General features: G+C 41.4%; 1 protein-coding gene across 1 annotated transcript; it reads left to right on the top strand.

Moving 5' to 3' along the window:
• The first annotated feature begins 717 nt into the window (after positions 1–717).
• Positions 718–14,680, top strand: Lamp5 (lysosome associated membrane protein 5). The gene is made up of 7 exons (XM_090352787.1): positions 718–806; positions 1,267–1,381; positions 2,054–2,226; positions 2,624–2,755; positions 2,847–2,952; positions 5,014–5,202; positions 13,647–14,680. Exons 1-7 carry the CDS (start codon positions 804–806, stop codon positions 13,823–13,825), a joined length of 897 nt encoding a protein of 298 aa, XP_090208913.1. The 5' UTR covers positions 718–803; the 3' UTR covers positions 13,826–14,680.
• The last annotated feature ends 1,737 nt before the right edge of the window (positions 14,681–16,417 follow it).

Raw genomic sequence — 16,417 nt, 5'->3', positions numbered from 1 at the left:
AGATTATTCCCCCAAAGAGATGTATTCTGATTTATAGAGCAAGAATGAAAAATAAGCAAGCTACCAAAAAATGCAAATATAGGAATTATCCCAGTAATGTTTATTTTGCTGTTCCACTAGAGGCTTTAGATTAATACCAGTGTGCTCTCCTTACATAACCATGTGACATTACTGGCTGTGTAATTCTAAAATGCCTGCCCTAAAAGACCCCAGGTGACCCAAGCTCATGTACATTAGCATCTCATGAGAGAGAGAGGAGGGTGTTTCTACGGAGCTCAGAGCACAAATGCACTCAGAGAGCAGAAGTTACAGGACAAGGAGTCCCAGTGACGTACTTATGTACTTCATTGTCAAATGGCCCCCTCAGAGGAGGTGCCAACTTAGTTTTTAAAAAAAAAATTGAAAGAAAATTAGTTGCTTCAGTCTTAATCCCCAGCTCAATGAGAGCGAGAGTGAGTGAGCACGCGAGGGAGAGAGACAGAGAGAGAGAGACAGAGAGAGAGAGAGAGAGAGAGAGAGAGAGAGAGAGAGAGAGAGAGAGAGAGAGAGAGGGAGGGAGTAGGGAGGGAGGGAGGGAGGAGGGAGGGAGGGAGAGAGAGAGAGAGAGAGAGAGAGAGAGAGAGAGAGAGAGAGAGAGAGAGAGAGAGAGAGAGAGAAAGAGAGAATGTCTCCAAGTGATGGAGACTGTTGCTATAGCATCTTCCTTCTACATTCCTGCCCCCTTCTCCTCCTCCAACGCAGGCACAATTTGTGCCCTGCCGTTTTCTTTCAGGAGTTAGACACATTTCCAGAATCCAGGAAGAATGGTATGTCTTAAGCCATGTTCTAACTGGACCTGGTAAGGGGGATTCCGTAATTCTAATGCCATCAAGTTTCTCAAGACAGACTTGTCTTTGCGGATACGACTGCAGGAGAGAAAACGGACCCGGGGAGAACTTGAGTCCCCCACCCCTCCCATCCACACACCTCATTGGACCTCTCTTGCACAAGCTAAGTCAGCACCACCCTGCCTGCTACACAGCCGTCCTCCATTCAGCACTTGGAGCTGTGGACAGCTCCCTGGACGCGTGCCTCTCCCCTCTGCAGTCAGTGGCCAGGCTCCACCAGCAGTAGCCAGTGCGGCACCCAACACAGCACACAGCGCGCCCCGCTCCTGCCTCCTTCCCTCCTCCCTCTCACCTCCCCCTCCTCCACCCCCCCCCCCCCCGCCCTTTGCTCACTCCAGCCCACTCCAGTGGCGGCGACTTTGAGGGATTCCCTTTCCAGGCGGCCTCTGCAGTAGCACAGCTGGCCTCATTAGCTGCAATTGCAAGCATGGATCTCCTCCGAAGAAGAGCGGTTCTCAGGAATGAGGGACTCACAGTGCTCCTGATGCTGTTCCGTGAGTAGTGTTTTTAGAGATTCCCGGGGCGCGATGCTCTCATTACTGAGAAGAGGATCCGCATAGTAAAAGCCAGTAGCACAGATTAAAAATCTGGACCTTATGGGTGAGGTGTGTGTGTGTGTGTGTGGAGGGGAAGATTCCTTAATAATGGAGGAGAAGGAAGGCTGGGGCACAAAACTACCCTCAGAGCCACACACCTGTATGGTACATCTGAGGGAGAGACAGAGACAGACAGACAGATAGACAGATGCAGAGAAAAAGAGAGAGAGAGAGAGAGAGAGAGAGAGAGAGAGAGAGAGAGAGAGAGAGAGAGATGGACAGACTGTTTTTCAGCATTCAACACTGGCAAAAGAAGCATTTGGCTTCAAATCTCCAGTATGTATGTATATATATATGTATATATATATATACATATATATATACACATTGAGCCTGCTGTATTCCAAACAAACATGAATTTAAAAAAATAAATTCTATATGTGTGGTAAACCAATAGCAAGAGAATTGAATTGATTAGCTCCAGGTTGCACAGAAAAGCTTAACGGAGCTGGCTGCTGCTAGCCAGGAACTTTGTCTGAGACCCAGGTGGGCTGTGCACTCTGCTTCACCAGACACCGCGTGGGCTGGCTGAGCACTGAATGGACCCGTCTGGTTTTGTTTGTTCCGCAGACACCGTGGCTCGAATCACAGCAGAACAAGAGGTGGAAAACCTTTCTGGACTTTCCACTAACCCTGAAAAAGATATCTTTGTGGTGCGGGAAAATGGGACAACATGCCTCATGGCAGAATTTGCAGCCAGATTTATTGTACCTTATGATGTATGGGCCAGCAATTACGTGGACGTAAGGACACATATCCCCAGCTTGCCCTAGGGTTTGGGGCAGTGTGGGGCACCCCCCCCCCAAAGCCCCGCGAAGACCTGGTGGGGGGACCCTCCCTTCTGTCACACCTCTCCAGGCTGCTCCTGAATGCTGCATGGGGGATTCCTTCTGGCTTGTAACACTTCCTGCTCGCCCCTGCCTGCTTTGAAAGTACACCCTAGTTTCTCTGCTTCCCTACTGGCCGGGTCTGCACGTAGAGAATCTAAGCGCATGTTCTCCGACCTGAGAGCGCGCACAGGCACGTGCGCAAAAGGAGCGCCCAAACCTGCAATCTAGAGTTTGAACGCACAACCCTTTACAGTCCCTCAAACTCGGGGCTCGGCACGCTGAGGGGGCACGGGGGCATCTGTGTTCCCAGTTGATCACAGAACAGGCTGACATCGCATTGACCCGGGGAGCAGAGGTGAAAGGCCACTGTGGCCACAACGAATCAGAGCTGCAGGTGTTCTGGGTGGATCGTGCTTACACACTGAAAATGCTCTTTGTAAAGGTAATTGTCAGACGTGGGTGTGGGTAGTAGAAACCTATGGGTTTCCTGACACGGAAGCCACTGGAGCGATTGACCTCTCCTTTTTGGTTAGGAAAGCCACAACACCTCCAAGGGCCCTGAGGTGACGTGGAGGATGAGTAAGGTGCAGTTTGTCTATGACTCTTCGGAGAAGACCCACTTTAAAGATGCAGTCAGTGGTGAGTAGACAGGGCTGAGGAGGGAGGATGGGAACGCACAGGCACAGCAGTGAGTGCAGTAGCAGACAAATTGCTCAAGGTCTTGGAAACCCATGGCTTTGCTCTCCCAGGTCATCTCCAAACTTGCCCTGCTTGCTTTTCCAGGGTGGAAGAGACAGGAGGGCTCAGGGATCCTCAGGCCTGGTCCATGCACAAGGACACCTGGAGAGAAGATCAGTCAGAAGCTCAGAGCCTGATTCTAAGTGAAACAGCCCCTGAGATACTGCTGTCCTTTGACTACTTCCTAGCGGCCTCGTGATTTGGCTTTGATCACGGAGAAGGACAAAGCTTTATTTCTATTTTCTTCTGCACCACTTTTTTTCTTTAATGTGCTAGGAATACATGAGGGCAGTGTGACTTTCTTTTTCGTCAGCCTTGAGGGACCTTCAACATCAGACACATTTGGCACACAGCAATACAGATTGCGCCATATTTCCAGTCATAGTCTGCAGTTACCTCAGAAGGAATTCTTTACCCCATGTCTTACTTTATTAGCCTTTTCTCCACATCCCTCCAACAATTTTATGGTGCTTTACCTGTAATGAGCCTTTCTCCATCTCCCAGGCACCAAAAATGGGAGGAAAGGGTTTTTATTTTTGTAAGTAAAGACAGAAAAACGATGCATCAGTCTTCCTTTTCTTTTATTTCTTTTTATTACTGCAGTAAAATGGATTTTCTTTTGCTCTACATCAAAATTCATATTCAAGCATTTTCCCTGGTGAAGTTAAAGAAAGAAAGAAAGAAAGAAAGAAAGAAAGAAAGAAAGAAAGAAAGAAAGAAAAGAAAAACTTAGTCCTGAAAGGGAGGAGAAAAGGCAGGCATCCAAAGGGCATGCCTGTGTGCAAGGTCATCCACTCAGCATAGTAGCAACAGACCATATTTGTTTAAAAAGATGTTTTCTTCTTAGCTGAGATAGTAGGAAATGTGGGAAACTAAGTCCCTGATCCTGTGTCTTTGCAATCATGATTGTCAGGTCCCATGTAGTAAAAGGGACTGTGTTTTAAGGTGTCTCTCTCTTGGTGTTATTCTTTCAATTATCTTTAAGTAGTTTCAATTATGTCAGTTCATGAGTACAATGCATCTTGGTCAATGTCACCCCTCCCATCAATCTCTTCCCTCACAGTACCTTGTCCCTTGTTCCCATATGCACTTGAAATAGAGTGACTGTTTTCACCCACCCTTCCTCTTTCCCTCAGCCTATAGTCGTCCTCTTGGCCCACTTTCCAAATGCCATATTTTCGTTTCCTGGTATTCATTTTGTTGCACTGTAAGTTAGTGGTTCCAAAATGTTACACTGTTGCAATCCTCCACTATGTAGATCATACTTAAGCCAATTCATTTTTGTATTTCTGCATATGGCCCTCTATGTGTTTTCATGTATTATTATAACTTAGCTCTCACTTCCACATATGAGAGGAAACACGTGCCCTTTGACTCCGAATCTGATTTAATTCACTTACTATATATTTTTACCAGGTTCATATTACTCTCTTTTTCAAAAATTTCCAAATGAATATTTAAGAAGAAGACTTGCTGAAACATTTTTTTCAGGAGTGTGTATCAAAGAGAGAAGAGACAGATAAATGGATAGAGGAAGAGTGGGAAGACAGTCATTATATTTAGTGCACATGTGTGAAAATGAAACTACATAATTGGGTACATAACTATATAATATGGGTGGGGTTCTGCGAGATGAGGGAGAACAATGGAAAGGGTGACATTGACCAAGACTCATCGCCAATACAATAAACTGATTTGTTGAATCAAAACCTCTTTTTACAGCAGCAGCAACTACTATTACAATAATGAGGATGACACCTGCTAATATTATTAAACCCTGGCTCAGAGGGAATAGGTGTGTTTGTTCTTTATCACCAGTTGATGCCATTTTTGGAGTCACAGTCCTGAGATGGATATACCAAGGATAGGAAGGGTGGAAAGTCTGAACTGTTAGCGAAGTACTCACTAGGTTAGGGGTTTGGAGCAATGATGGCTCTGAACACTGCTTTGTGCCTTCCTCAGCTGGGAAACACACAGCCAACTCCCATCGCCTTTCTGCCTTGGTCACCCCAGCTGGGAAGTCCTATGAGTGCCAGGCTCAGCAGACCATTTCTCTGGCTTCCAGTGATCCTCAGAAGACAGTTACCATGATCCTATCTGCCGTTCACATCCAACCTTTTGATATCATCTCAGACTTTGTCTTTAGTGAAGGTAAGTGGGTGGGGGTGGCAAGAAATGGGAAATGATGGCTGACTTTAAGGATGAATGAGAAAGAAAGGCAACTGCTGGGGTCCAGGGTACCACCATTTTGTTTTGGTCTAGGCTAAAATCACTCTGCCTCTGTGCTAATTTTTCAAAGACCACAAAGTCTCCAAGCTGAAATGCATCAGCATTTTTCAGTGGTTCTTGCTTTCGTGTATGGATATATATTTACATATATACGAATATATATAATTTTCTTACAGAAATTCTAATTGCTTGATGTCTGTCTACCTTTGCTTGAAGTATAGGGGAATTTTCACCCATATCACTTAACCATCATTGCATCATAAAAGGAAACTTCTAGTCAACCTATGTCAAATAGAACTACTTTGTGATTGCTCAGAAGGCATTTGAGAATTACCGTTACACTGTCCTTGAAAGAATAGCCTGGTTCTTACTCACCTCTGCATTATTAGAATCTAACACAGGACTTGATCCATTGCAGATAATCCAGTTAACTCAAACTAAATTGATATTCTGAAGGTAAGGATTCAATTAACAGAGATTTCCAACTGCTTATATGCCAAGGAAAGAATGTTATGCATTTAATAATGCAATACCATAATTTACTGCACTGCCTGTTGTCATAGAAGAATAGATTATTCCATTTTAGTGTTATTTTCTAGAGATTGAAACTTACTAAGCTTACTGTGTCAAGATCGTAATAATTTTTAAGATCTGCTTGATTGTGGAAAAGTTGATAAAATGTCTTTCTTAAACTAATAATACTGAATATAATGACACATTATTGATGACCATAAATCCATTAGGTAAATACTGGACTGTGTACTATCAGTCTCCAATGTTCTTACACAGATATTTTAATGGTGCTTATGGCTTTTGGAGGGTTTTGAGGATCACTTGTATTAGAGTGTTTCTTTACTTCTTGGCATTCCTGGTGTTATCATTTCTGCTTTTTAATAATTCTTTATTACAATCTAACCCTAACACACTGTGGCTTATTCTAAGTTGTTGTTTATAGCTTTTTATTGACTGAGAAATCAAATGTCATGGATATTTAAAACAACAAAAAACAATAAGTACTGAATAAGAACCAGAACTGCTTTGCTAAAACTCAGTAAGGCTCATTTCTTGGAAGTTTATGATACTTTTATTTAAAAAAAAACAAAACAGGCTGGGGATATGGCTTAAGTTGTGTACTGAAAACAAAAGCAATTTGGGTACATTTCAAGGTTCTAAATAGGGAACATTGCTTGGCAAACAGTGTGTTAAGCACCTGTAATTTTGCAAATGCAATTTAGTAAGCATAAGCAAATTGTACTTGTTTCATCTAAGCTTTTCTGACTAATAATTGGTGTACTCACTCCTGTGTGGTGCCTTGAGGCTCAAGGCTTGACCTCCTGGGAGGGGGCAGGCTTTTATTCAATGCCTCTGGATTTTATATCTTTGTGTAGATGGTAATCTTTTGTTCTGAGCTTCTACTAACATGTCTTGTGGCACCTGTCCCCTACTGGGTTTTGTAAGAGATCATTATGTGCCATTTATTGGAATCTAAAAGGTTCATTTTTAGGGTACCTTTTCAGGATTTTCAGGTTTTGGTTCTGTGAATCTGTTTCCCAGAATATGAGCTCAGGGCGCTTCCAATGTGTTGCAGAAGCCTGTGTGTGTCTGCACACGAGTGTGTGTGTGTGTGTGTGTGTGTGTGTGTGTGTGTATGTGTGTGTGTGTAGAATGCTTGCTTGAGAGGATGCTGTCAGCTCTTACACTTGTGCATCTTGTGCGTGTGTGTGTGTGTGTGTGTGTATGTGTGTGTGTGTAGAACGCATGCTTGAGAGGATGCTGTCAGCTCTTACACCTGCACATCTTGTACGTGTGTGTGTGTGCATGTGTGTGTGTGTGTGTGTGTGTGTGTGTGTGTGTGTGTGTGTTTGAACATGGCTATGGCTCATCACACCATTAGAGTTTGTCATGAAGAGCGTATTCCCTGTATAAGAGAGTTATACATGGAAGTGTCCACAGATGCCTGTATAATAGACTCCATGAGAACAGAGTCAGTGAACTGCATTGCTAGTCACATACAGGGGCTGAGAACAGCCTAAATAGGGATTGATGTCTTTATCATACAAGGTCCTTTAAGTACATTGGGCCTGTTGACTCTACTGATCCTCCTGTGAGGGTTTCAGTTCAGCACACCTCTAATTGCAACATGTACAAGGATCTTTAGCTGCAGTATGCACTATCGTAAGGATATTATTATGCAAACTCTGGTTCAGTCAACCTTGGGGTGTTGTCTCATATGCTCCATCGCTGGTGAAATTTCAAGTGGTTCTCCTGGCTCATGGAATATAGAGAGGATTTAAAGGATTAAGAGGCAGTACCATTTAACCAGCTTCAATGGGTGGGGATTGCATTGCGTTGTCTGAAAAGGGAATCCCTTTCAGTATAAGATTGTCATGAGGATGGCTTATGGCCTGAGAAGCATCATGCAGAAAAAGAGGAGGACAAGGGACTTCTGGGGAGGAGGTGGTGTTAATGTGTCTATGTAATGCTAAATAGCCTGTGTGTGTATATACGTTGAGGCAGGAGGGTGCGTGGGTTAGAGGCTGAGCCTCTAGGTCACAGAGGTCCTTAAGGCAGTGGTGGTTTAGGGCCTGTAACTAATAAAGAGGAAGCTTCAAAGCAGGCAGGCTCTGAATGGCTTAACAACATATTTGGCTTATTGAAGAAAACTCATTGGGTGTGATGCATGCCAGCAAGCTTTGGAAATAAGCAACAAGCATATAAAGACCATTTGTGGCTCATTTATACCCACTCTCTGTATGACAATGATCACCCAGCAGTTCAAGTCATCCCATGTTTCTCTGCAGGGGGTAATTTCACTTGCTCTTCTGCAGTTGATTCACAGTATGTCCCTAGGAATGCCTGGGTGATTTCGAGCAGTAAAGGGTTGGGAAATCCCTCATTAGGAAGGATAGAACCAGCTTGACTATTGTAATGGTTCAAATTAAGGCAAACTTTGACAGAGAGGGTCAGGATGAAAATATGATAGGACACAAAAGCTACCACTGTGCCTCTTTATTGATATCTACCACAAATAGTCTAAACTTTTTTTTTAATTCTCAGAGGGATAAACAACCATACAAATCTGTGAACATTGAATATCCCCATATACATGTAAATTTTAGGCCCAAGGGGACCCTGATTACAAGAGTGGGGAAGTGAATCCACAGTTTTTAATGTATTTGACAACTACCATACATTCTGAGATGCTATGAGTTTTTTAAGACAGTTCATAGCAGTGGGATTGGGAGATGTCACTCATGGAAAACTGTGTTGTAGTGGAAATGAATTCAGCTTATCTTTCTCAGTATGCCACCCACAGGACAAGGCTGTGTGTCAAGCCTTGGTAAGTTTTGTGTAGACCTGTGGTTTACCAGGCACTTTTCAACCAAGAAAGGTGCTACCCGAGATCTTTGTTCACCAAGGCTTCCAGGGTCAGCAAAAGGGGGAAGGAAAAGGAATCTGGTTATGCACACAGCCTAGAATCGTGCGGATACCTTCAAGATAGAGCCTCATCATAGGGCCTGGTGGCTAGCCAGCAGAACTCCATGTTGAGGTACGATCTCCAGAAGTAGAAGTGGTGTCGGGCATGTGTCAGACTCAGCCCTTTTAATGGTTAGAGAAACGGTGGTCTCTACCCACAACAGTCAGTCATCCACTATTGGCTGTTTTAGGGATCTTAATGTTTTGGGAGTTCTATCTGTCTTATCACTAAAGTCCATTTGGAGCTATATAGACATGGTGAATGCCACAAAGAAAGAATGGACATTGTCTATATCAGTTATACTGAAGCCCAAGATATGAGAGTGGCAAATAGTGCCTATAATTCATGTCATATTCCTAGCAAATGATGGCATTGAATACTAATTGCTGAGATTTTTTTTATCATCAACATTGGTGTTTTATTATAACTCAGAAAAAAAACAGAATGGGCAAGAATAAAAAATCTCCCGCAACATATCACTAGTGATTAATTCAATATAAAGGTAAAAAAACAAAGTCATTTTGGGGTTACTCATCAAAATTCTAAAGATCTTCTCTTTATTTACCCACCAAAGATTGCTGAGATTTTTTAAAATATAATTTTATGCTATCAAGTTGCTGTACAGAGGGGTTACCATTTTATAAGTCAGGTGATGAGTATATTTCCTTTTTGGACAATATCTCCTCTTCCTTCTCTTTCCCCATTTCTTCCTCCCATCCCTACCCACAAACTGTATAACTCCACTTTCGACAATACATACTGAATACCATGAATCTAAATGTAATTTGGAAATTTCTTCAACTAAGAATGTAGGCAGCAAGCTTTACTTGTATTAGCGGTAACTTTGTCACCAATACAAATGTAGCTCATGCCTGCAATCCTAACTACTCAGGAGGCTGAGACTTGAGGAACACCAGCCAGTTTGGGCAGAAAAGTCCATGAGACTCTTATCTCCAATTAAAAGCTCAAAAAAAATAAGCCAAGGTGGAGTTGTAGCTCAAATGAGAGAGTATCAACCTTGAGTAAAAAAGCTAAGGGTTAACATCCCAGTCCTTTGTTTAAGTTCCAGTACCAGTGTGTGAGCATACATACCCTCCTACAAAATCATTTTGGTTATTGCCATGGCTATGTCTTTTTAAGAATTAACTTACTTTACAGTTTTTTTTTGTCAGTCCTGGGCTTGAGCTCAGGACCTGAGTACTGTCCTTGGGCTTTTTCAAGGCTAGAGCTCTACCACTTGAGCCTCAGCACCACTTCTGGCTTTTTTCTATGTATGTGGTACCGAGGAATAGAACCTGGGTCTTCATGCATGCTAGGCAAGCACTCTACCACTAGGCCAAACTCCCGGCCTAAAGTCTAGCCCTTTTGATATTAGTTAAAATTAATGTAAGGATTCAGTGTTCCTGAAATACCCTAAGCCAGATGTAGCCTAGACTAAGCCAAGAGACTAAGCCTCTCTTTGGCAGGGAGCTGGTACCCTTCTTGTTCTATAACCCATCGGTTGTATAACCTGTTTCTTGGTTAGGATTTTAACCTGGGAATTCATGAGGTTGTGGTTATAATTTAAGGGATCTGCAAATTTCAGTGGCAGGAATATCTGTCCTGACTTTTGCTAATCTTGTTTATACTTAGAGTTTCTTCTGATTATAAACAATGCTGATACATGACAATACTATTAGCAGTACCTATAACTCACTTGGTAACTAAGAGAAAAGGTATGTATTCAACTTGTGTTAGTTTTTCCATATCTTGAGAAGCAATATTCACATTTCTCATTATTTTGTCCTCACAGCTAAAATACATATGTCCCAAGATATAACTACATATCATTCAGTATCTCAAATTATTTTTAAAAGTTGAATCTGTAAATGTTAATTTTCTTTGTCACGTTATGCCACTTTTTGCACTTACAAGCATTGTTCTAAGTAGGTATGCACAACTTAATTACACCTGCACCAAAATATCACCATCTCTGTTTTGGTGAGTCATCATCAGCATTGTTTTAAGTGAAAGAAAGTCAGGGCACAAATGATTATGTGTTAGCTTTCTATTACTGTGGCAAAGTAGGTGACAAAAACGACTGAAAGGAAGGCCAGGTTTATTTTAACTCAAAGTTTCAGAAGTTTCCACCCTGCTACTTTGGGTCTATGGCAGCACAGTACATCGTGGTGGAATGTATGGCAGAAGCATGTTCATCTGATGGTGTCTGGGAAGTCACAGAGACAAGGAAAGGCTGGGGTTCCAATTGCTTTTCCAAGGGCGCACTTCCAATGGTCTAACTTCTTCCCACTGTGCTTTACCACTTCAAGTGTCCACCACTTCCCAGTTATTTCATTGAATAGGAATCAAGTCTTGGATACCTGGGCCACTGGAAGACATTCTGGGTATATCCTGGAACATACAGGCAGAGTTTAGAAGCACTGGTTTCAGCCTTCAGGATCTCATGTCCTGCTTCTACAGTACTGAACTTGTCTAAAACTCTCAGGGACTGTTTGGCCCAATTCAGATTACTTTAAGGTTTGCATAAAAACTATAGTATACAGTCCACCTATTATGTATAAGCCCAAAGAGTCATGGCAGCTGTCCATTATCAGTGTAACAATGCATGTGTCTCCTTCCAGGACACATGTATCTTCGTGATAAGTAGGACAAATGAGAACTACAAACAGCTTCAGTTGAAGTCAGGGTTGCTGCCAAAATGAGCGATACAGAGTTATTCAGAATGTTGTAAAGGTTGGGAATGGGGAAAGGCATAAGGGACTCACAAAGTCTCTTGTATTTACCTGCTTAACTGATAGGGTTGAAAAAAATGGAGATTTGGTTTACTTATGATGCTTGATGCCCTCTTCTTTGCATTATTTTTACATATCCATAGTGTGGCATTCTCCTATATGTTCCTTTATTATATTAGTTTAAGTTTGTTCCTAAAGCAACAAATGACTATAATTTTTGAGAAATAAATCATGCAAATAGCTCCTTGCACCCCCGCCTTTCTCTCTCTCCCTCCAGTATTCATCATCTGTTTTCTGTCTTTCTTAAGGGCAAGGATATGAGGTGTTATTCCTTTCATCCAAGTTACAATCCATTTGGGGAGAACCCTTTGGAAAGCTTCAAAGACTTTCAGACTTAAAAGAAGTGTGGTGTGGGTGGCTCATGCCTGTAATGCTAGCTTTGAGGAGGCTGAGAATAGGAAGATCATTGTTCCAGGCCAGCCCAGGCAGAAAAGCTCCTGAGCACCTCTCCTCAATCCATAGCTTGGCACAGTACCATGTAGCTGGCATTCCAAGTTACATGAGAGGCTGAAATAGGGAGGATCAAGCTAAGAGGCTCTACCAATGGGGACCTGGACAAGTGGGAGGCAGCTATAATTGAAGTCATGATGAGAAACTTAAAAATAGCCACTTGCAGCTCAAGAAAGTGCCTGGGAAGAAAGCAAGATTCAGTCTTACAAACAACTACTGTAAAATATGGCTAAGGTATGCATTAACATGTGTTAGTTTATAAGGCTGAAGTCCTGAGTTCAAATCATTGTATCACAAAAAAAGCCAGGTTATTTTCTGTAGATAGGTAAGATAAATTTGGTGGAAAAAATATTCAGCTACCCACAAGGAGCAATTGAGCGGGAGAAAATGTAATCTGCTCAGCCATACAAACTATCTGATCACCAGTAACATGGAGACATGGGGCCATTAAAACTATTTTTAGTTTTAGTGTTGGAATGCTGTAGGATTTTTTTTCTTGATCTTGATGATGGCTACATGAGATATGAATTTGTGTATATTCATGAAGCTTTGTTACTTTAAATATTTCCATATTTACATATTCAGATACCCACACATATCTAATTCACATATATTAAAATGAAGAATAATATTAACATATATGTCTTACTGCAATGCAATGTTGGAAATATAAAACATTTAAAATGAACAGCTTAATAATATTTACTCGTGCTTAAAATCCTGTAAACATTACATTGCCTGTAATCTCAGCATTCAGAGAGAGACTAAAGAGGATTGCAATTCAAGTTTGCTTTGGACAGCAAAGCAAGATCCTGTCTCAAAAAGAAAAACAAAAATACAAAACAAAATATTGCCTAAACAAGATATGACAATTGCCATCACAACAAAAACTTCTTTTTAAGTGTAGGTTTCATTTTGGATGTAAGCACTTTTCTGATTTTATATATTTCAGTTCCTTCCATTGTAGTGGGCATTATGGTTTTTTCTAGTTTCTATTTCAATAAAGCTTCTGTGAATACTTATTTTAAGTTTTTCTAAAACTTGTTTATTTGTATGGAAATTTCTATGCCCTATGGTGAGATTATCTTTAAACCCAAAGTTAAAAATAATGAATGAGGACAATAATGATTCTGTAGAATACCCAAAATATTGAAAATTTAAATATATCATTTGTATTTTTCTCTAAAACTGACAAAACTCCAATAATTGAATGTAGCCCTTTATGTTAGATTTTTATTAGAAATAGTAAGTGTCTGAGCCTTAGGGTTTGTTGAGGAAAGTACTATTTCTAGATAGGAAATAACACTCCACATATCCCCAGTAGTTCTTTGAGTGACTCTTTTTTTTTGGGGGGGGGGCCAGAACTGAGGCTTGAACTCAGGGGTGAGCACTGTCCCTGGGCTTTTTTTGTTCAAGGCTAACACTCTACTACTTGAGTCACAGTGTCATTTCAGGCTTTTTCTGTTTATATGGGACTGAGGAATCGAACACAGAGCTGCATGAATGTTAGCGAGGCAAGCACTCTATCACCAAGCCACATTCTCAGCCCCGTGAGAGACTCTAGCTCTAGCCTAGTTGTCATAGAATGGATTGTGACTCTGAATACTTTGATTAGAGCTCACCCCTTTTCTTCTTTACTGTTTCAGAGCATAAATGCCCCGTGGATGAACGAGAACAATTGGAAGAAACCTTGCCCTTGATTTTGGGCCTTATCTTGGGCCTCGTCATTGTGGTAACGCTTGCCATTTACCATGTCCACCACAAAATGACTGCCAACCAAGTGCAGATACCTAGGGACAGATCCCAGTACAAGCACATGGGCTAGAGGCCTGTAGAACACGCCCTCCCATGCTCTGTTCCCTAAATGGTCAGGTAAAACAGCAAAGGCACTTTTTCACCTTGTATACAGGATACACCAACATAGCTACACTACCACAGGCTTGGGCATCTGAGGCTCGCTTGGTCTGCTTCCATGCTTAAACCCAGGGATGGAGAGGGGGTGTCTTTGAACCTATTGGGTGAATGGCAATTTTTCCATTTCTCTCTGGGAAATAAGAGGGAGGGAGTGGGAGAGGAGAGCCAGCCAGCTTTGATGCTCATGGTGGGTTAGATATGACTCTCTATGAGTCCACATGGAGAAGCATCTGGCCCTGACGTGTAAGGATTGGAAATATACTTCCTTTGGAATGAGACTTCTTTAGATTCAGAGGAATAGGGGGTAATTTTGCTCCCTTGGCCTCAGCCAGCTTACCTATACCAATTTCAATGCACACAAAACACAACCTCATGCTCCCTGCAGCAAGACCCTTGACAGTGATCCATGCTTCTTGCTGGCATTCTGCATGTCTAGTGATTGTCTTGGGAATGATTCACCGCTACCTGCAACCAATGACTGTATTACAAGAACCTGTCTAATGCAACTATGCACCGTTCTTTGGGATTGATAATTTGTCAGGTCCAAGGTAAGGGGACCTGAAGAATCAATTCATGTGATTTTGTTTTCTGACAAATGAATTAAAACATGCTACTCTCTGACTTTTGGCTGCTTTCTTGGAACAATATTGCAAAATTAAAACAAAACAGACAAAAGGTTTCTTTGGCATGCGGGGGGCAAAAATGAGAAAGGTGGATTTTTTTTTCATATTCTGTGAGAGGAAACTGAATGTGTTAGTCACTTACCAAGCTTGTAACCAATACCTGAAAAAAAAAAAGAAAAAAGAAAAAGCATTTTATAACAAAAGAAAGGTTTACTTTCATTCTTGGTCTTCTTGGCTTATTGTATTGTTTCTATGACAGCACAGTACATCATGAGAAGCAAGCAAGTGACCCAGTTGTTTTGTTGGCCTCACAGTGGCTAGGAAGCAAAGTGAGAGCAGGAAGAAAGGGCTGTGTTCCAGTATCTCCATCAGGGATGTATCCAGTTATCTAACTTTCTACTATTAGACCCCATCTCCTAACTGTCCCTACCACCATGTCCCTGTAAGACCATGAATTAAAGTCCATGCCCTTAACCCAAGGCCACATATTCTAAGCCATAACAAGAGAATGACTTTTTCAGGTTAAAAAAAATTATTGATTTATTTGGGTAAATACAAATCATTTTAGTACTTTACAAACACCATTTCCTATGATGGTTCTCATATTGTTTCTAATATTCCTGAGTCTTGAGTTGGGAAATTTTAGTTTCTTTTTGGGGGTATGGGGAGGAGCTTAGGAGGGATTACAAATGTAGGGATTACGACCTGGTAGTCTAGGTGGAGTTTTATTTGCTGTCAAATGTCATGTACCAAAACAAGAGGAATGCACACAGTATGAGACTTGTGCCCACTTTCTAAACAATTTCTTTCTTTCTTTTTTTTTTTTTTAAGAACAGAGTAGGGGTGGAGTCAATCTTTTTCTTTAGTTGAAAGTTGGGAAACTCCTTGTATATCTTGCAAATCTCAACCAATGGAGCCAATGAGTTCATCTCCCTATGTCTTCAAGTACTGACAAGTGAATGTGATGCAATTTTTCTAAATACCAACTCACAAATGTCCCATAACCCATTTGTTTGCTGCTCCATCAATGTGGATCTCTCCAACTTGTCTCTCTTTAGTGTTTGCTTGGTATCAGTAAAATAAGAAAAATAATCTCTTCATAAATTTTGCACCAGGAAAAGGAAATACTTTTGATGCCAGCACACACAGCCAAATTGTTGACTTTTAAATTCATCTCTGACCCTCTCACCTTGTGTTCCACACTTAAAAAGCCCTTTCTATTTTTAGCCTTTTATGCATTAAAGAACTATGTTCTATTCTTTATTTAGATGGGTACAAGGATTTGTGGAGAAGTGAGCACATTGAGGTGTCTAGGACTTTACAACAAGGCACAATTCCTTTCTCAGACACCTTAGCAGCTTCTGAGGATGAGAAAGCCACTTGTGAAAAGTGATTTTCCTTTTACTTTAACTATGAAAATTTCTTTTGTCATTCATTTTTCCCAACAAAACATGATTAGTTTTGGGGATTGTTATTTGTTCATGTATTCAACAGACACAGAATACAAATGAACACATGCTATCATTGTGAGAGACTTCTTTCTCTCAACTCTGCCAGTATCTTCAAATGAACTCCAAAAGATACATGGGAAGACTGGGATGCAGAGCAGGGGCATTGTTGTCTGAGTATGTCCAGCATTCTCCCAGCTAATAATCTGCAAAGATAGACTGTATTCTCGGCCAAGCTCTGGGCTTCTCATGTTTGTGAACATTCTTGCATCGTTTTCATGTTAGGAAGTGGGAAAGAAAACAAACATATAAGCACAGATGCTCAACTAACCCCTTTAGCTGTCATTTCCTTTTCTTTCTATTTTTATTTTAAACTGAGACTTCAAACAAAATGTCTATGAGGACAAAAGGATGGTGTGGTCAGCTTGCCTG

This window comes from Megascapheus bottae, chromosome 18 (genome assembly GCF_031878675.1).
Source record: "Megascapheus bottae isolate mThoBot1 chromosome 18, mThoBot2.hap1, whole genome shotgun sequence".
Lineage (NCBI taxonomy): Eukaryota > Metazoa > Chordata > Mammalia > Rodentia > Geomyidae > Megascapheus > Megascapheus bottae.
Note: the sequence above shows the minus strand (reverse complement) of the source record. Positions and strands in the feature narration are given on the sequence as shown.